Here is a 20,162-nt window from a genome sequence, read left to right on the forward strand (position 1 = left end):
GTGTCGGAGGGAGACGGGCACTGACCAGGGTTTGGGCCCTAAGGTTCGGGACTCGGGAAGGAGCAGGACCACAACCCCAGGTGATGAAATGGGAGGGCGTTTGGTATTTCGGGGGAGAAGACAGGGAAGCAGGCTTCTCGGTGCTCATGTTCGCTGCCCTGGGGCTGCAGGGGAGTCCATCCCTTGTACCTGGCTGTGTGACCACGGGCAAGTCACTTAAGCACTCTGGGCCCAGCCTTGAGGTATCACGGAGCAGAGGGGAACACTGTGAGCTAAGACTAAGGCGACTTGGGTCCTCATGCTGGTTCTGCCCCTGACTCATCTGTCCCGCCCACAGGATGAATGTGCGAAATGTGACGGACAGGGCCGGTCAGTATTTGTGAACAGATGATTGAGACCCTGGGTCAGACACTCGACTTGCCGGGCCTCATCTGCAAAGCAATGTTTTGAGTCAAAAGGTCTCAGTCTAGCCCAAATGTATAATATTCAAGTCTGTTTCATTTCACGGAGACAAGGTGATTTTGAGGAAATTTCTCATTGAGATTGATTTCTGAGTCTGGGCACTACAAATCGATAAAGATAATACATCAGCAGGGACTCCAGTTTGCAGGAGATAAAAACCCAAGGCATACAGGCTTAAGCTGAAAGAATCATTTATTAACTCACGTAACAGAAAACAGCTGAAGAGCCCGGATACGGGTTCAGGCATGGCTGGATCCAGCATCCTAACAAGCTGGATGCTGTCCCCTGTTGGTTCCACTCTCCTGTTTGCTCCTGTCTTGGGCAGGCTTCTCATCTCAGTGGCCCTGCAGCTCCAGGGAGCAGGAAGGGAGTTTGCCTTCAACAGCACCCACAGGGGAAACCCACTGGCTCTCCCGAGCCTGCCCTTATGACCCATCTGCATACCAGACGCTGTGGCCAATGGCCTGAGGTCCGCAAAGCTGGCGATATCATCTGTACCTGAAGCACAGGGACCGAAGGGGAGGGAGGATCCCCAGGGGAATGGGTGCTCACTCTAGCAGGGTGCATAGCACTGGTGGCAGAGTTTGCCAAGCGGCCAGAACTCTCCCTGGGAGAGGTGCAGAGCCCCGTCTGGGGATGCCGTGGCATGGCTGCTGTTCCCGTCGTCCCTAGTAGAATCTCCAGGCCCCTCTCTGTGTCCTCGGTTCCGGAAAGGAGCCCACATCCTGGCCTCCGAGACACATGGCACTCAAGGATGGGCCCCCACTTGCGGGATCAGGCTGCCCTCCTGCCCTGGGCCAGGGCCGGGCACATGAGCCCCTGCCTGTATTTCCAGGCCTCCCAGGCCACTCTCCCCTGGAGCGAACACCAGCTCTGCCTCCCACAATCCCTGCTCTCGCCTCCCGTCCCCGGGAAGACCCCAGCCTTCCTACAGCCCGGGCTCGGGGCTTGCACCTCGGGGGAGTAGCTGCCTCCCCGTCTCTGCGGGCAGACCCCGTGTTCCCCACCCTGTCCCAGAACATGCTGCACACACAGCCCCCTGCACTTCCCATCTGCGTTGTGTTTGTGCACCCCACGGAGCGGAGAACCCGTCCGATTCACCCCAACGTCCTCAGGACACTGCCTGGAACACAGCAGTACTCTAGAGCACTGTGGGCGGGCAGGGGGGGCAGGGGGGGCGTGGGGGTGGTGGGAACCAGCAGCCCAGGTCAGAGGCACGGACACCAGAGACAAATGACAGCAGGCGGAGCCCCAGAGGGCGGAGACCCCGGGTCAGGGACACGCGTGGAGGTCCCAGAGGGAGGCTTCCCCTGGGAAGCCCCAGCTCCCGTTTGCCCCGCGGCCGCTGTTCGTTCAGGGAGGACAGAAGCCCAGGAGCCCCGACACCATGAGGGCTTCTCACAAAACTCAGCAGAGCAGACCTGACTGGCCCCAAACCAAGCCCAGGGCTTTCCATTCAGATCCCCTTCCACTCTGATCAAGAAGTGATCCCATCATGAACGCTTGGGGTTGACCCGTGGGGCCGGAGCACCTGCTCCCCCTGTGACGGTGGGGGTCGTGGAAGCAGAGGACCCTCCCGCTCCTGCAGCCAGGAAAGGGGGATGACGGCACTCGTTCTCACAGCGTGGGGACCCCTCAGCCCATCGGCACCTGCCCCGACCCGCCAGCCCAGCAGCCCCCGCTCAGCTCTGCTGTGGTCTGCTGCAGCCCGTCCCTGCCGCTGGCGGGCTCTAACCGAGCCGCCTTATTTGGGAGGCAGGGGGTGTTGCGAGAGCCCCTGTGGATTGGGGTTAGATTTCCTGAGGCCTCTGTCACAGGGTCATGGTGAAGATCCGGTGAGGCTGAAGAACGAGAGGTTCCTGGCCTGGCGCCCTGGTCCAGGGACGCATGGACAGCTGTCGTTCCACCTGCCCTTCAGGGGTGGGGCAAGGTGAGCCGCTCCTGACCGCCTCTAGCTCTGCCTCCCCTCTGAGCCTCGGCCCAGTTTCGTTTTGTTCTTAATGTTTATTTTTGAGAGACAGAGAGACAGAGCGCAAGGGGGGGTGGGAGAGCAGAAATAAAGGGGACACAGAATCCCAAGCAGGCTCCAGGCTCCGAGCTGTCAGCACAGAGTCCGACACGGGGTTGAACCCACGAACCCCGAGATCATGACCTGAGTCGAAGTCAGATGCTCAACCGACTGAGCCACCCAGGCGCCCCTCCGCCCAGTTTTAAAGACAGAACGCAGTCCCTCTCCAAACTCACGCGAGCCCATCTAGAGCGCCGAGCTGGTCATGGCAGAGGAGAGAACACCCAGTGGGACCCTGACGGGGAGATGTCGGCCGGGAGCAGTTCTGGCCCAGAAAGTGACTGAGGCAGCCAAGTGCTCGGCCTGGGCCTGAGCTGACGGCCCGGGCACACCTGATGCTCAGGGCCTGGCCGTGGGCCCGGAGACTGCGGTCTGGCTCCAGGACCACGGGGCACGCTGCAGAGGCCACAGAGGCCGGGCGCACACTGTGACCCGGGTGTGCGGTCGGATGGCCCCATCGGGGCTCCAGCCATCACCGGACACGCAGGAGGAGGAGAGCCCTGGGCGCCTGGGGCGAGGCGGGCTGCCGTGGAGGGGAGGGGTGCGTGTGCAGGAGCCTCTCGGGGAAGCAGCCCTGCTCCGGGGGAGGAAACACAAGGTCAGCCTCACCTTTCACTTCCTGCCATGAAAAGCTGCCATCATAGAGATCGCCGTGCAGAGATGTTGGCGGGTCACTGCTTCCGAGGGCTTCTGGGCAGGGTGGGCTCGGGAGCTCAGGCCCCACGGCGTCCTGCAGGGGGAAAGCCACCCGTCTCTTCTGCATATGGGCATCGGGCTCAGGAGGGGTCCAGCCACCAGGCCCAGGACCCTCCCCTGGCCTGACCACGGTGTCAGTGGCCCCGGACAGACGCTTCTCTGCCAGGGTCCAAGAGCAAAGTCGAAACCCTGCAGAGCTTTGAGCAGCCCCTCTGGCCTTCGGGAACTGCCCTGTGTCACAGAGGAGAGCAGGAGGGCACGCGTGTGGGGGAGCACGCGAGGCAGGTCCTTGGGTGGTTACTACTCCGGTCTCTGTTTTCCATCCTGTAAAATGGGATGACCCCAGTGCCCGAAGCACCGCCCGCTCCCAAGGCCCTCCCGCTGCTGGGGGACAAGAGATGAAAGGGAAGGCCCGGTGGTGCCTGGGGGTGGGGGCTGCTCTGCGACACAGCTGGGCTATTGGCACTAGCTCAGCGGGGGCCCAGCTGGGACATTCATCCGAACCTTCAAGTCTCCTCTTGGGCCTCCTGTTCCGTTGCCTCGACTGTGGAGGGCCCAGCACTGGTTTTCCCAGCCTCCCCATCCCCGTGGACTTGCAGACGGGCCCGGCACACCGAAGGCCCGAGGCAGAGCCGTCCCCGTCGGGTCGGGGCCGCCGGGCCGGTGCAGCCCCTGTGTCCCGGTGCCCCGGCACAGAGGCCACACGCGCTCCCAAGTCTGGCTGCTCCGTCTCCTTCCCTGCGTGAGCGCCCCGGCACCTTCCTGCGGACGTGCGCGAATTAACCTATGTGTGCCGCCCGCCCATCCACGGAGGCTGAATGGAGCCCACACGTGCTCCCGCTCGGGACAGGCTAGGAGACCCCTCCACGCCCGCTGAGCCCTCAGACGCTCAGAGTGCACTTGTCCTCTCTGCCCCGCCGGTCCAGCCGATGTCGCAGGGTCCCTGGGCCCAGCCCCCTCCCAGCCTCCCCAGGCTTCTCCAGATCTTGCCCTTTGCATCGGGGTCTGGAAGGGGTGGCTCCAGACCGGGTCTGGGATTGCATCGGTAGCCCCCTCCTGGGGCCGGAAGCAGCGGGGACTCCAGAATTTCCACACAGGAGAGGCTTGGGGGCTGCAAGCTGGTTCAAAGGAGCTGGGACTCGTGGTTTTGGCCAGGTCACGCGTGGATCTGGTGAATGGTGTGTTTGTGCGAGGGGTTTGGGGGAGCGGGCGAGCGGGGCTCACTGCTGCATGGGTGACGCCTCCCCTGAACGAGGCCGGTGGTACCGATGGGGCGGGCCCGGGCCGGGTCCAGCTGGCAGGGGACCTTCGCAAACAACCTCTCGGGTTCTTCCTGCTGTTCTGCCGACGGGGGATGCTGGCATGGGGCGCTGGGTGCGGGACCTCACGGTCTCAAACAAACCCTCTGTGAACACTGCTGCCAGTCTTTTAAAACCTCTCTGGTTCTCTCCTTGGGGGAAAACGCTAGAAGCAGAACCCCTGGCTCAAAGGACATGAGCGATTTTTGCTTGGAGGAACCTAGACACACTGACACCCCGCTTAGTGGCGACCAGGATGTGGGTCTCGTGGCCTCTCTGCGTCCACATTTAGGTCCTGCCTCGTCTGTTAGGAGAAAATCTGTGTCACTGTTGTTCAGTCCTCAGGCCTGTAAGTCACTGCTCTGCCATTAACTGCCCGTGACTGTAGGCGGTGCCGTTTCGCACCGGCTTCCTGTTCTCGGGCTGATGTGTGAGGGCTCCGTTTACATTAGGGATGTCACGTTCCACCCTGCTGGTGGCCCACGCTTTCCCTTTTCTGTTGTTCGTTGCTGATTTCCCTGTGTTCCAGTTGTGTGTCGGGCCCCTGGACGCGCTGGACCACCGCTTGCATCCAGGAGCCCCGCGTGTAGCTAGACTGTCTTCCAGATTTTCACGGTTTCATTTTTCCCAGACGCCCCCTAACGCCTCCAGAATCGGCCTTGGTGCCTGGTCAAAGTGAGCTTCTCAGTGGTCGGTTTTCGGAGACGTCGCTCCGATCCCACCATCTCCACGTGACCTCTCCTCCCGATGCCCTGGTGCCGCCGTCCCCTCGCCCGCCCCCCCTTTATTACGCGTTCTTCCTGTTTAGTGGCGCTCGTCCTGTTTTTTGTCCTACAGAACTTCTCAGCCATTCTTAGGAACTTTGCCATCATTTTGACAAATTCTGCCGGGTTTTTGCGGAACGTGTGTCACATTCCAAACGGATATAAAAGTGCCCCGAGGAGTCACGGAGCTCATCCTCCCTCGGCAGACCTTTCTCCCCCTCGCCGCCCCCCTCCCTCCCTGGAGCGGCCCTGCCCTTGGCTGCACCCTGGGAGTCACCTGGACTGGGTCCGGGCAGGGTGATCTCTGGGAGCCCTGACACCCCAGCAGCTTGTCCTCACTGTGCCCACGGCAGCCAGAGTCCCAGGCCCACCTGGCTGTCCAGGCACCGCAGTTGTCCCTCTGGGAAAAAGAAGGACTGGCAAGGTTCTGTCTCCAAAAGCGGGAGTCAGGACTTTCTCCTGGGCCCGGTGGGAAGCGCCCACGAGAGGTCAGGTCAGCAGTGCCCCGTGTGGGGCCTTTGACTGAAACAGGACACCTTTTGCTGAAGAGGGAAAACTGACGGTCCCACACTGCAGTCGTTGGGTTGTTTCAGGTGCCATCGGGTGGCTTTGAGCCTGTGTGTCGCGGCACAAGACTGAAGGGAATCTGGGAACGACTGCCTTGCTCCTTTTCAGAGCACGAGAGACTTAGCTGCGAACCACCTTTCTTGTCAGCTTTTAATTACTGCTGGCTGGATTGGGAGCCCAGTCTCGCGGCTCCTCGCTGCTGTGGCTCCCCCTAGCGGCAGACAGAGCTGGTCTCGAACCCCAGGGGACAGGCGGAGGCTCCGAGCGCCCCTGGCCTCGGACGGTTGTGCGGCCAAGAGTCAGCGGTACTCGTGCAGAGGTCTCGTCTCACGGGCCCACGGTATCTCGTCCTCGTGCAGCGGGATCTCCAGGTTACTACTCGTGGAACGCAGGCTCATGACGGCATGGAAACCACGGGCAGCTTCGGCGGCCGGTCTGCCAGTCGGCCAGGCCGTGTGTAGGTGGAGGCACGGCTTGCACGCGGGCTGTCATGACCTGTGGCCTGGGCGTCAGCTGCGGCACGAGACCTGCCGCGCGCCAGGCAGGATCGCTGTCGTGGCTCTCAGATGAGCAGCAGGTGCTCAGAGCTCCTCACCTGGCCTGGAGGCGGCTCCGTAGGCTCCTTCTCACCCTCTGGGGCTCCCGTGATGCACAAACACCTGATGAGCCATTGCCTCCGAGTCCAGACTGGAGAGTCCCCACCAAGGGGCCTCCCCCAGTGTCTCCGTGCCTGACGCTGGCAGACTGGGCAGATGTTGATGAGGACATTAAGAGCTTGCCCCTCCCCTCCCCAGGCGAGGGAGAGTTGCAAGGTACGGTCCTGGCCCTCTGCCACCTCCTCCAGGCAGTCTTCAGCATCCCTTTTCCCTGGAAACCCTGTCCAGAGGCCATGAGGGGAGTGAGATGACCGAGCCAGGCAGCCGTGTTAACTATAAAGCCACTGCAAGCACACAGGGGATAGGGTACTGAGCAGGGGAGGGGAGGGCTGAGCCAGGAGGGCCATGAGGACCAAGCTGGCTGTGCAGTGAGAAGCTTCCCGGGACAGAGGGCAGGAAAGGAGTCTCCTAGAGCCTGGACAGGGCTGCAGTGCCGCGAGGGACACGGACTGTGTCCACAGGTGTGACTGAAAGCCCTTCAGCAGGGACTTGTGGAAGCCTCCAGAATCCCCATGTCCACCCCACCCTCCACACCCCTGCGTGGGTGATCCTTCCCCAACCCACCCTCATCCCATCACTTTTCTGTTTCAACCGCTCAGTGGGTCCCCACTGTCTGTAGGGGGAAAATAAAATCTGCTCCTGAGACAGGCCCCTGGGACCCCTCCGGCCACAGTGAGCATCTCCTGGCCCCCCAATCCTGGACGCCTCTCTCCCGTGCCACGGGCTCCCTATGCAGCTCCCCGCCTTGGATTGCTGCCTTTCCTAGCAGACGTGAGGCCCAGGAGATGTTGGTAGATAAATGACATTTCTAATAACCTAATTTCCATCAATGTAGGAAGGTTATGGAGAATATTTGAATGCCTAATGCTGTATCTGGAAAGGATCCCAAACATCGTGCAATCCGGAGTCCAAGTCCTCGGCCGGCTTCTCGGGAGATTTGTCTGATTACCATATTGGCGATGGGTTGAGACTTCTCGGCCGAGCGCCCACTCGCTCGGCAGCTCCAGAGGCCACCGAAGGGGGAAAGGCCCAGGCAGGCCCTGCCCTTGGGCAGCACACACTCTGGGCAGAGAGATGGCCTGGCCTGTGACCTCTGACGGGGCGTGGCTGTTCAGGGTCAAGCCTTACTGGCTGCGCGGTCTTCACGCCTTACAGAGACTGGCGTGCTTGCTGGGTGCAGAGACGACGGGTCCTCCCCTGGGGGGAGGGAGGCATCGTCCCCACACGGTGGATTTGAAAGAGCTCCGACCCTAGAGTCTCTCCCCGGAGCCCGGGGCCTTGCCTGTGCCTCTCCTTCCCGGCCAAGCTCTTCCTGAATTCAAGAACCTTCTCCCTTTTGTTTGTTGTGTCACCGCTGAGCAGGGAAGCCTGCGGCACACCCAGCAGCAGACGGGCCAGCTTTGCGCGCCCCCGTGCCCCCACCGCCCGCTCCGCCACGGCACCGACGCGGGGTCTTGCTTCCTCGGGATTTGCACTTGTGCCCTCTGCCCACTGGCTCAGAAGCATTTCTCAGACATCCTATCCTTTCTTTTAAACATCGTATCGTTTCGTTCAAAAACGTCCCCAGCGCGTATCCCTAAAAGAACTCCTTAAACACATACATATGTGCATACGTATATAGTGTGTGTGTGTGTGTGTGTGTGTGTGTGTATATATATATATAACCATGAGGCCATTATCAGATCTAGAAAAATTAATAACACCTTCACATGATCAAGTATGCAGTCAGCACACAGGCTCCCGGGGGATTAGCTCCCCTCCGCCTTCAGTTCCTTCCTCCACTTCGAAACTCAGCAGCTTCAGCCCCTTTTGCTGTTGGAAATTCTAAGGCTGCTTCCAGCTCTGCCCTTGACCTGCTCTGACTGAGGCCGTCTCCAGCTCGGTCTCGGTGGCACCCTGGCTCCCGGCTCCACCTTGGCCCTCTCTTTGGTGCCATTCACTCCATTCTGTAGGTCCCCTCTCTCAGGACAGTCACCTTCCTTCCCACATCCTCAGGGGCCACGCGGTTCCCGAGTCTACACCTGTATGTGGCCCCGGGAGCAATGCCTCCATCCATCCCCAAATCCCACGCGGCCCCTCGGGTGATGGCCTTGGTTCCTCCCAGTCCTCGATCCCCATGACCCGTCGGCCAGTCGCCATTTATTGACTCGCGGTACCCGACATCAAAGACACTCTGTCACTTTCTCCTTTGTTGTGGCCACCGCCCTCGTTCACCTGCCTGTGGCGTCATAGCAGTCGCCCAGCTGGTCCTCACGGCCAGTGCCTCCCCGGGTGCAGCCCTGTCATCCCCAAGAGTACGACTGTGGCCACGGTGCTCCCTGCCCGCTCACAAAGCCTTTCCGGAAAGACGTCTGATGGCTAAAGCCGACTTGGCCCCACCTGACTCTTCTCACCAGTCTTCAAGTCCTTCTCCACGAAGCCCTCCTTGCCTCCTCGCCTCTGGCCCAGGCGTGGTGGGGGGCCCCCTGCATGCCCCACAGCTCACAGCCTGCAGCTCACCCTGGAGGGAGGAACGGACATCTGCGTCCTGCATGAGGTGCACCTGCTGCCTGGGGACAGATGCCCCAAGTTTCATCCCGAGGCCCCAGGCCTCTCTTGTGCCTTGACCTCCCCAGCACGTGCCTTGTAGTCGTTCGATGACTAGCTGATCGTGGGCTCTCACCTCCCCGGCTTGTTTGGGGCAGGCCAGCATCCCTGAGGCCACACCTGGAACAGGACGCTCTGGGCTCAGATTCCAGCCTGCCCTTGTCAGAACGCTGTCTCACTTCCCTTCCTGTAAAGCAGGAAGGTCTGCGCCGGCCTCCCTGGTGGTGGGGAGGAGGGCGTCCGTAGGCCTGCAGCTGCCCCGCCCCCACTGTCAGAGCTGGGGTGAGGGGCAGCCCAGCTTGTGCAGGGCGGAGGCTTACTTCCGCGTGTCCCTGCTGGCGACCTGATCCCCAGCCTCACTCCGACACGGACTTCTTCAACTGGTTCCTTTGATCTGGAGCTTTGCCTGGAGGTCACCTGGCATCTGGCACAGTGGGTCCCAGCATTGGGACGTGGGACAAGAGTAGGAACTGGGGGGAGACACCCCGCGACCCTGCCTGCAGTGTCCTTTGTCTTGGCTCAAACTTGCCACATCCCAGTGGGTGTGGGGCTCAGAGGTTACCTTCATTTTGCAGGTGAGAAAAATGGAAGCACCCAAGCTTCCGGAGAATTCTCCAGGAATGCTCAGCTGGTCAGTGGTCGCAGGACACATCAGTGTAGCCACCTCATCCAAGGAAGCTATTTTTCTTAGAAAACAAGGCCCTCTGGAATCAAAATCAGAACATGGGGTTTCAAAAATTGAGAAAACCACGGGAGCGCCTGGGTGGCTCAGCTGATGAAGCGTCCAACTTCGGCTCAGGTCCCGATCTCACGTGAGGTTCACATCGGGCTCACTGCTGTCGGCACGGAGCCCACTTCAGATCCTCTGTCCTCCTCTCTGTGACCCTCCCCTGTTTGTGCTCTCTCTCCCCCCCAAAAAAAAAAATTAAAAAAAAAAAAGATTTATCCATTCTTTAAAAAAAATGAGAGCACCATGAATAAAGCCAGTCTCTGGCAGCCTCATCCCCTGGGGCTTCCTGCGTCGTGTCACCTGCCTCTCCAGACTTCCCGGGCCCCCCATTGCCTGCCCGGGCACACGCGTACTTATCCATCCCTCGACCCTCACAGGGGTCCCCGGTGGCCAGAACCTGGTGGCTGTTCCCGATGTACCTGACGGGTGCAGGGTTACATCACGGGGACAAGCTCGGGAGGCTGGTGGCCGGGGACGTTCCTCATTATACATGACACGACTCATTATATATGACAAAGCTGGCAGGCGAGGACCCCCTTCCCATCCCTGTCCTTTCTGTATTGACTCAGAGCAGGGTCTGCAAACCAGGCCCAGGGGCCGAATCCAGCCAGTGCCCGTTTTTATATAAAGTTTTATTGACACGCCCATTCGTTTGCTTACTGTCTGCGGCTGCTTTTGCCGTTCAGAGGCAGAGTTGAGTTGTTGCAACAGAGACCTGTGTCCCTCAAAACTTAAAATGCTGTCTGGCCCTTCACAGAAAGCTTCCCAAAGCCCTTACCTTGGCAACACAGCCTTCTGGTTATGCAGACCCAAGTTCAAATCCAGCCCCCTCTGGGCCAAACAAATTAACCCCTTCAGGCTCAGTTTTCGAAGGTGTGACGTGAGGATAAACATCCTTCCTCTCACTTGAGTTTGGCGAACACGGTCCGCATAGGATGCGGGCTGTGGTTTGCGTTACACAGACCGCCAGCGGTTATAATGCAGTCGGGGCCTGGCAGGGCCTGGGTCTTGCTCTGGCGGGACGGTCACTGCGTAGGCGAGGAGAAAAGCCCAGCAGCAGGTGCCAGTGCACAGCTGGCTTGTCCGAGCGGCTTTCACCCCTGCATCTCCTGCCGGCAGGTGGTGGCAGTCAGTATCGGCGACGGCATCGGTGATGGCGGAAAGCGGGGAGCGTCACGGGATGGAATCAGATGTTCGGCGCTCACCTGGATCACTGAAATAGCGGTGACAGAGCCACATGTGCGATTATGGGTTTGAAACTCTCAGGCCTCAACCTCCCTGCCTGTTGCAACAACTGTTTTTTATTTTTTTTATTAAAAAAAAGTTTTTAAAATGTTTATTTATTTTGAGAGGGAGAGAGAATATGTGGACAGGGGAGGGGCAGAGAGAGAGAGGGAGACAGAGAATCCCACGCAGGCTCCGCACCATCAGCACGGAGCCCGATGTAGGGCTCAAACTCACAGACCGTGAGATCATAACCTGAGCCGAAATTAAGAGATGCTGAACCGACCGAGCCACCCAGGCGCCCCGAAGCAACTTTTTAAGCCACGGTTTGTGAAAGCAGCATCTTGGGATTGCAGCTGCCACGTGATCCCAGATCAGCCCACATCCCAAGCCGGGGAAGATTAAGTGTCCTCGGCACACCTTTGCTGCCCTGTCCCCTGCTTGAGTCCCCTGCCTGGGCCCCGCTCCTCCTTGCCACACGTCCAAGCTCGCTCGGTCATGACTCAGAGCCTTCCCAATCTCACCCTCGCCCTTGATCTGGAGGCACCGGTAGCAGAACCCCTCAAACCCCCCCAAGCTCCAGACTCTTCCGTAGTGCCTGAGGCACATCTATCGATCAGAAGGCCCGGAGCGGTGTTCCTCTGCACCCTCGCGGTGTCAAGCCCAGAGCTGGGTCTGGACCAGTTATGAACACGTGTTGGACATAACAGGAGTTCTCGCTTGAACACCATGAAATCCCACATTTATGAGCAGCGCTAAACCAGATTCGAGCCCGTCTGGCAGAGCCCAGGATGTGCAGAGTCTGGGCCTTCCTGCCTGTTGGGTGTATTGGTTAGCTCCTGCTGCGTAACAAATTTTCCCTGCGCAGCTGCTTCAAACACACCTGTGCCGCTTCACAGTGTGTGGGGCCCAGGAATCCAGGCACAGCTTAGCTGCGTCCCCCACTTTGGGTCTCTCCCAAGGTGCCAGCCAGGGCCGCTGTCTCATCCAAAGGTTGGACCAGGAAAGGGTCCATCTGTAAGCTGGTGTAGTCGTTGGCAGGACTGTGTCTCGTGGGCTGTTGGACGGAGGCCTTGATGAGCCTCTCCGTGGGGCATCTCCCGACATGGCCGCTGGCTTCGTCAGAGCGGGTACGGGAGGGGGCAGGGCAGAGGGCCGGCAGGAGGGGCACGAGCTATGGAGAGACAGTCTCCTGCAAGCTCATCACGGTGCCACTGGCCACCGTGTCTGCCATGTTCTGTGGTCGGAAGCAAGTGTTCCCAAGAGGAGATGACATAAGGGAGGGTGCGGGGAGCAGAAGGCGGGTCCTCGGAGTGTCTCCGTGATCCAAGGTACCGGCGTCCAGGGCTGTGGAAGGCAGAGTGCCCAGGACATGCCTGTGCAGCTCCTGGTTCATGAGGAGGAAAGACGGACGTTTCCGTGAGGAAAGACGGACGTTTAAACGCGTCAGCACGTGGTGACGTAATTACCGACAGTCCCAACGGGGACACAGGCCAAGCAGGACCAATGTGCCATTCGCACCCACTGGGCCATTCACCAGTCGGTGAGGGCGGGGGAATGAGCTCGGAGCGAGACACCGTGTTCAGGCCGCCTTACAGAGCGCCTCCTCCTTGCTGGCCGCTGATCTGTACCCTCTCAAGACTTAGCTCATTGCGTCTCTGAAACCCACTGAGTCTGGTATTTTCTCCTATTTTACAAAAGAAACTGAGGCTCCAGGAGACTGAACTGTGTCCGAGGTCCCGCAGGCTGAGCCTGGATCCTAAAACTCACCATCCAGGGCTTTTCCCACAACCTCCGGCCTGCAGCCTCTGTAGCCTGGAGTCCATGGCATTGATTACTTTGAAAAATAGGTTTTCTGTGACCAGTTTCCTGATTTTTCTTGTTAAGCTTCCTTAGAATTGTGTTTGTTCTGGCTCAGCAGTGAGGTGATTGGAGCAAAGACAGACATTTGAGCTGGAGGGCAGAGCGCCAGCCTGAGTGACAAGGCGCTGGGCCGAGGCGGCCGCCCCAGGACCCCAGGAACGTGGCCTTGAATCCCCTGCCCACCCCCAGGCATGGTGCTGGGAGCCGAGCTGCCCGGCTTAGAGTGAGGGGCGAGTGGAGACCTGGGGCCGGGCCCTGCTCTCTCCGGCCCCAGCCTCCCCTGCATGAATGGCAGCGACGAGCCCCCGCCTCTGCGGGCCATGAGGGTGAAGTGAGCCCGGACGCCAAGCTTCAATGCTGCCCTCAACGCCGTCGTCATGCCCCTCGTGGGCTGCTAGGATTCCAGCAGCCGTCAGACTAGATGAGAGCACTCTACAGAAGACCCTGCAGATTTCTAGAGACAGGGGGCTGGAGGTTGAGGAAGGGGCAATCCTAGTCTTCTCTGTTTATCACGGATTTATAAAACACCGTCTTCTCACTTTGAACTGTCTGTTGCAGGCTTTTAAAAAAAACTACCGTGTGATGTCGCACCGAATGGTCGTTGACAGACCCTGAGTTTCTCGAGGCAGGGCTGGCGGCCTCGTGGGGCACCGCGGGCATCGGGCTTTATGTTCGGTGACGGCAGTGATTCTCCTGTCTTTCTCCTGTGAACTGTACCCCTGCCCAGAAGGGAACGAAGCCTTTGTGTCTGCAGGCCCGGCTCACCTTTTGAGATTCTGCTCCTTCCCGACTTCCCTGCTCTGAGTCATTGCTCTGTCTCCAGTTCTGACTTGGCCCCCGCTGAGCTGAAGAGCCATGATCTGTTTAAGCCTCCTTTATGTATTGCGAAGGCCCCGGAGGTTAGATAATTACCCCGAGCTGGAGCCTGTCTCCAGGTATCCTGGCTTAGGGGAACAGATGTGCTGGCCAAGTGTGCTGAGAAGGTACACTACATTAGAGAATTCTGTTTCCTATTTACTTCGACAGGAAATCAGGAAGAGTGTTTGGCCAGAAAGGGGTTGATGTAATTAAAGTGAACTGAGAAATGTGTAATTTTTTTTTATTATATAAAGAAATACTTAACCTCGTTATATTCAAATGTTAACAATGATCCTCAAAGTAACAGTTAAAAGTTTGCTCTACCCAAATAATGAATCACTGGGTTACAAAAAATGAAAGTAGAAACCTAACATGGCCTAGCATGATCTAGCATGGCCTATCATAGCCTAGAATTATCTAGCGTGGTCTAGCATGGCCTAGTTTAACCTATCATGGCCTACCATGGCCTAGCATGATCTAGCATAACTTAGCATAGCCTAGCATAGCCTAGCATGATCTAGCATAACTTAGCATAGCCTAGAATGGCCTAGCATGGCCTAGCATAGCTTATCATGGCCTAGCATGGCTTAGCATGGTTCGGCATGAATAGATGCCTGGTGTGGCCCCAGGTAGCACTGGCATCTGATGACCATCTGTCTGATGTGACCCCAGCAGGTACCCTGCCTTGTCACCTCCGTACCCTCGCCCTTCCCATTCCTGTCTCTTACTTCGCCCGTGCTTCCCTGGCCCGTTGTCCCATGTTAAATCTGCCCCATTTTTGAAGGATACTCTGTTTCCAGGAAAGAGCCTGTGTCCCCCAGCCAGAAGTGACTTCTCGTGGCCCTTGGAACCTGCCCTCACGTTACACCCTGTATCATGATTATTGTGACCTGTCTCTTGTTACACCTGTTTCCGCATCCTTGTATCCACCTACCCCTCAGCGCCAAGCCTAAGGCCCGTTGACATTCAGGAAATTTCCAGCACATTGTGCCATGGCAACAAATAACTACAGACTCCGCGTGGCTGAAACACCAGTGGCAACTTCTCTCGTGCACCTTCCCCATCCTTCAAGGCCAGCTCTTTCTCTCCAGCTTCCTGTCGTCTTCTTTTGAAGACACAGACTGAGGGGTCAGTCCCCGTGCAACCGGCCAGGGAACCCTCTGGAAGCTTCTGCTGGGAGGTGGCCTATGTCACCCCTACCCACATGTCACTACCGCTCCCCTGTCATCGACCAAACTAGAGTCAGAGGCGGAGGGTCTGCAGGGTCCCTGCAAGAGAGAGACTTCCACGGGCCAGACGGATGACCCTCCCATGGGAGGGGATGATGTTTTGGTGGAGGGTGGAGGGTCTGTAGCTCAGGACTGTTAAGTGACCAGGTCATTCTGGTGATCCAGTGGGCCTGGAGCCAGGTGGCCATGAGCCAGCACTCTCTGCTTCCCAGCAAATTAAGACTGAGCCAGAGACAGCCATTTTGTTCCAGTGGCCGTTTGTTTCCCAGTGACTGATGGCTGGTGGCCACGTCGGGGGCAGCGAGTCCGCCTAGGGGGTTGAGTAAGCTGCCCGTCCTGCTCTGTGGGGCTTGCCTGCCAGCGTGCAGCCCCCAGCACCCAACCTGCAGGGCCTCCCTACACAACCAGCCAAAAGCCCGGGAGATTCCAGAAATCTCCAGGCGCAGGGTGCCTCTAGAAGCTCGCGCTGTCTCTGGCGGCTCCGTGGCTGCCAAGGACTGGCTCACAGCTGTGTGGCGGCATCGTCAGCCCCGACATGAGACGTGCGGAGAGAACCTCCACTCTGCGCCTTCACCTTTGTGAGCCCCTCTTCGGTGCCGTTTGCAGGCGATCCGCTATCAGCAAATGCCAGAGCGTGCTGCGCTAAATTGCTTCTAAAAACTGATTTCACGCATGTTCCCAAAGCATTCTATACACCACGGGGGCGAAGGGGGGAGAGCCATCGGACAAGGGCTCATCAGAGGCTCCATCAGTTCCCTCCGAACATGCTCCATGCCAAACCAGAACTGCATCTGGGGCCGTACACAAGGGGACCTTCCCCAGTCAGGTCGTCCTGCCGGGACGGAGACCCAGAAGCTTCCGGGAGCCTGAAAAGTAGGTCTCGAAACCGACACGCTCTGCTCTGTGTTTACACACATTTCTCTCTCTTCCCTGCCTGTGTCATCATCAAAAAAACCCTCACTCCCTGCGGCATTTTTACGGCACAAAAGCTCTGTACGACAGGACAGCTGGTGGGCACATCGGAGCATCTCAGCTTGGGGACGGCAGTTCGCGTGGCTCAGCCGCCCTGCACGCGACCGGCGGGTCTTGTCCAGGCACGTGGCCCCTGAATTCCAGGAGCCGCCTCGAGCCTGCAGAAGCACCGGTTTCTGTGGACCTCCGTGTCCGGAGAAGGGTCGTGGGACCAGGGTTTGCAAAGGAAACCTTGGGGTCGGAGGTCGGGGGAGACCACGCACAGACGGTTCTAACCGACTACCGGGGTAATGGCCATGCTCAATTTCGCCTTTCACGTTTTAATTGTACAACAGTAATTTTGCGATAGAGTTGCCGATGGCAAACATGCAAAAGACATTAACTTTATTTATGTTTTGGATTATTAATGTGGCTGTTAAAATTCCTCCAGTTAGTTTTGATTGAATTGTTTTTTTGTGTGATTCTGTTGTTTAATGGAGCGGTAAATAAGAATTTCTGATAATGAGGCCAAGCATCTGTCACAACAACCTGGTGTGGGTTATTAACATTTCCATTAACGGCAGGGTGGGCAGCGATAATACGGGAACCACACAGTTAGAACAAAATAAATAGTCGGTGTCAGGCTGAGTGGGTGTTAATTACTATTTGATTCTACACTGGGGGGGGGGGGAGAGGGGAAGGGGTGACTCTCGAAGGTCGTTCTCTCCCGAGAGCCAGCGTGCTGGGCTGTCGCCCTCGGACAGTGGCTGTTGCGTGGTCTCCGTGCGTGGCCGGGAACGTGCTTGAGTCGGAAGGCAGTGCTCGTGGGCCCGCGGGCCGAGCCCCCCCAGACGGCTCCCAGGGCTCCGGGGTCCAGCCCAGCACAGCCCTGTTGGGGTGCACACAGGCGGGAGAAGGGAAGGACTCCCGGGAGGCAGAGATGCCCGGCGAGGAATGCAGAGACGGAGCGGACACGTGTCCTGTGTGTGCACACGTGCTCTCGGTGCCATCCCAGCTTCCCCAGGGCTGCCTGCCGGGCCACGGCCATGGTGTCCTCTCCGCCTCTCCGGGCACAGCGTGGTCCCCAGGGCGGTAGGGCAGGGTCGCAATCGAGGACTGGGTCCTCAGAGTTCCAGCCATAAGGGGCCTGGGTAGAGGGCAGGGATGGGGGACCAGCCTAGGCTGGTCCTGTCGCCGCTGAAGGACGGCCCAGACCCGGGGAGCCAGGCTCCACAACGCGAGATTCCTGAACTTGGGACGGACACGTGGGTGCCTCATTTTCTCCGCGTTCCGTCCAAAACGCACTGCCTCCCTCCACCGTGAACACGGCAGCATGGTGCGTGCGGCCAGCGGGACCCACAGCTCGCTCAGCAACAGCCCCCCACCCACGTCCCGCACCCACCCACGACGCACGTAGACGACCATATCACGCTTTTGTTTCTGAACACTCTGCCAACCGCGTCTCAATATAATTATTATAATTAATATAATTTTCTTCGTAATCCTCCAGATTCCATTTTATGCCAACTGAAAACGTGGTTCCGGGAAGGGCGTGTGTGGCGCTCCCTGGCCTAAAAGCTGCACGGCCCCGGGGCAGGCTCTGAGGCCGCCCACCCTGCAGCCAGGGGCCCCGCACCCGCCAAAAGCCATCTCAGCCCCTCTCCTGTGCTGCTCTCTCCCCAGCCCCGGCCATGGCCCCGCAGAACGTCCAGGTGACCCCGCTCACAGCCAGCCAGCTGGAGGTCACGTGGGAGCCGCCGCCACCCGAGAGCCAGAACGGGAACATCCAGGGCTACAAGGCAATGCTCTCTCGCATGGTTTGGCTCTTCCTTCCAGGTCACTTGGAGGCCCGGAAAGTGGCCTAAATCCAGAGTTCCCAGCGGCTCCGCTGGAACCCTGGCTGCATGCCACGGCTGCTGCCCCCGGCTCACTCCGTCCTGCCCCTGCACGCACAGCTGACCGTCAGGACGGACAGCCGGGGTCGGTGCTGAGCGGCTGGGGCAGGCTCGGCCTGACCTTGCCTCTCGGCCTGGGGGTGGGGGCCTGGTTCACCGTGCAGCTGGCTTGTGCCCGGCAGCCCGTCCCTCCCAGGCCCTGCCCAGCACCCTTCCTGCTGCTGCACCCGCTCTGGGAGCCTCCAGTATCTTTGCTGACAGCAGAACTGATCTGGCTGAAGAGAACAGGTTCTCCAGCCCGACACTGCCCTTGGATCTCTGTTGAATATTTCATGAGGCCCAGGGCAGGGGGCCCAAGAATTTGCATTTCTAGCAAGTTCCCCCAGGGGTGTGGTTCCTAGGCACCCCACATTGAGAACCACCACACTAAGGTTCCACTTTAGCTCAACATTCCGGAGATGGGGCAGAGGAAAGACAGGAGGCCAGTGAGTAATTACCCAGAGTAGGTTCATCTGGGGGCGGGAAGCTCCTTGCACACCTGCCTGGAAGGCCACGTTTTCGGAGACAACTCAGAAGGATCAGCTAAAAACAGCCTGAAGAAAGCAGGCCGGGGCCGTCCCTTGAAATCTCCCCCTTTCTTCTCCCGAATGACTCTCCCCGACTGGTGTGTCGGAGCCCAGGTTGGTCAGTCATCAGCTTCTGTGGGCCAGCCTGCCCTGATGACTATCGGGCCAATTAAATGTCCATTTAAAAATGATTTTGGTCGGTGTTTTATGAAAATAAATACCTTCCTCCACGGCAGGGCTGTTACAGTGATTAATGAGGTAATGGGAAGTCTTATGAGCTTGGAGGCAAGATGCTATTTATGTATGTCCAAAATATGTTTTCTAATTTCCTTAATGATAAAGACATTGAACTTGGGTATTGATCTGAAGTCAGTAAGGCCTGTTCAAGCGTAGGATCAGATTTGCTCAGTTCCGAGAGCAGGACTGGACCGTATCTTGCGGGCGGGAGTCAGCAGTGCTCGTGGCCGGGAGCCCGCCTGGGGGCAGAAAAGCTGTCCCAAGCTTTCTGCGGCTCTCTGCCCTGTGGGCCAGTGGCCCTGGTGGCCTGGCTGGGTTTCGCCCCCCGGAGCCGAGGTGGATCCACGGAAGGGTGTTGTCTTTGGGCAGCCGGGCTCGCGCCTGCTCGGGGCAGTGGTTCTTGGCCGGCTGTCCCGGGAAACGGTCCTGCCAGCCCACCTCCTCCAGCCTCTGTGCTTGGGCCTCAAGTCCGCCCACGAGCACGTGCAGGCCGGGCGGTGGGGGAGAAAGTGAACCCGGGAGAAACACGGGCCGAGGTCCAGTCCTGCCCAGCGCTCACTGGGCCCCTCCCCCACCAGTTTAGAAGCCAGGGCTGCCACCCCTGCCCCGTGGCCCCGTGGCCCGCCTCCGACCTCTGGCTCTTACCGGCAGGTTTACTACTGGGAGGCAGACAGCCAGAACGAGACGGAGAAGCTGAAGGTCCTGTTCCTGCCGGAGACCGTGCTGAAACTGAAGAACCTGACCGGCCACACCCCTTACCGGGTCAGCATCTCGGCCTTCAATGCGGCTGGAGACGGGCCCCGGAGTGACCCCAGGCAGGGGCGCACCCACCAGGCCGGTAGGAGAGCGGCGTGTTCCGCGGGGGCCCCTTCCCCACGGCCGCGGGTGGCCGAGCCAGGCTGGATGAGCGGCCCCTCCCTGTGCCCACAGCCCTTTGCTCTGCCCAGCCTGTGACGCACGGCTGTCGTGTGCCCGGGGCTTTCTGGAGAGAAAGGCCTGGGTTGCATTCAGCTGCTTTCCCCAGTGCCCAGCCCTGGCCTGCTGCACGGCGGCGCCCATGAGACGGCACCTGTTTCCCGAGGACCCTCCCAGGTCGCCGAGGGCAGGAGGGCTCCGCCTCTGCACCCAGGCCTCCTTCCAGTTCCCTTGGGGAGCTTCTTGCTGGGGCTCAGCACCGGCGTGTCCAGATCCCGGGGGAAGTGAGTTCTTTGTAGGCCGAGCCCAGGCCACGGCGTCGGGCGCTTCCAGGGTCACCGGGTTTCAGGGCCACACCCGCAACAGCTTGCAGCCGCTTCTCAGACACCCGCCACCAGCCAGGCAAGAGCACTGCACTGCCACGTGCCTCGCCGCCTGTGGCCCCACATCCACACACACAGCACGTGGCTCCCTCTGTCATGAGTGCCGGCTCCCCAGCGGCCTAGAGAACATTAGGAAGTGAGTCAGGATTCCAAGGGAGTGTCAGCTTAACCCTGGTCCCGCGGACCTGGGATGCACTTTGTGGGACCCAGGAAG

General features: G+C 59.2%; 1 protein-coding gene across 2 annotated transcripts in view; it reads left to right on the forward strand.

The window, feature by feature from the left end:
- Window positions 1-20,162, forward strand: part of SDK1 (sidekick cell adhesion molecule 1) — a 531,480-nt gene that overhangs the window by 475,465 nt on the left and 35,853 nt on the right. For both annotated transcript variants that reach the window (XM_042922245.1, XM_042922246.1), the window contains 2 exons: window positions 17,636-17,751; window positions 19,302-19,488. In XM_042922245.1, the coding sequence (XP_042778179.1) occupies window positions 17,636-17,751; window positions 19,302-19,488 (303 nt within the window). The remainder of the gene's footprint in view (window positions 1-17,635; window positions 17,752-19,301; window positions 19,489-20,162) is intronic.

This window comes from Panthera leo, chromosome E3 (assembly GCF_018350215.1).
Source record: "Panthera leo isolate Ple1 chromosome E3, P.leo_Ple1_pat1.1, whole genome shotgun sequence".
Classification (NCBI taxonomy): Eukaryota; Metazoa; Chordata; class Mammalia; order Carnivora; family Felidae; genus Panthera; species Panthera leo.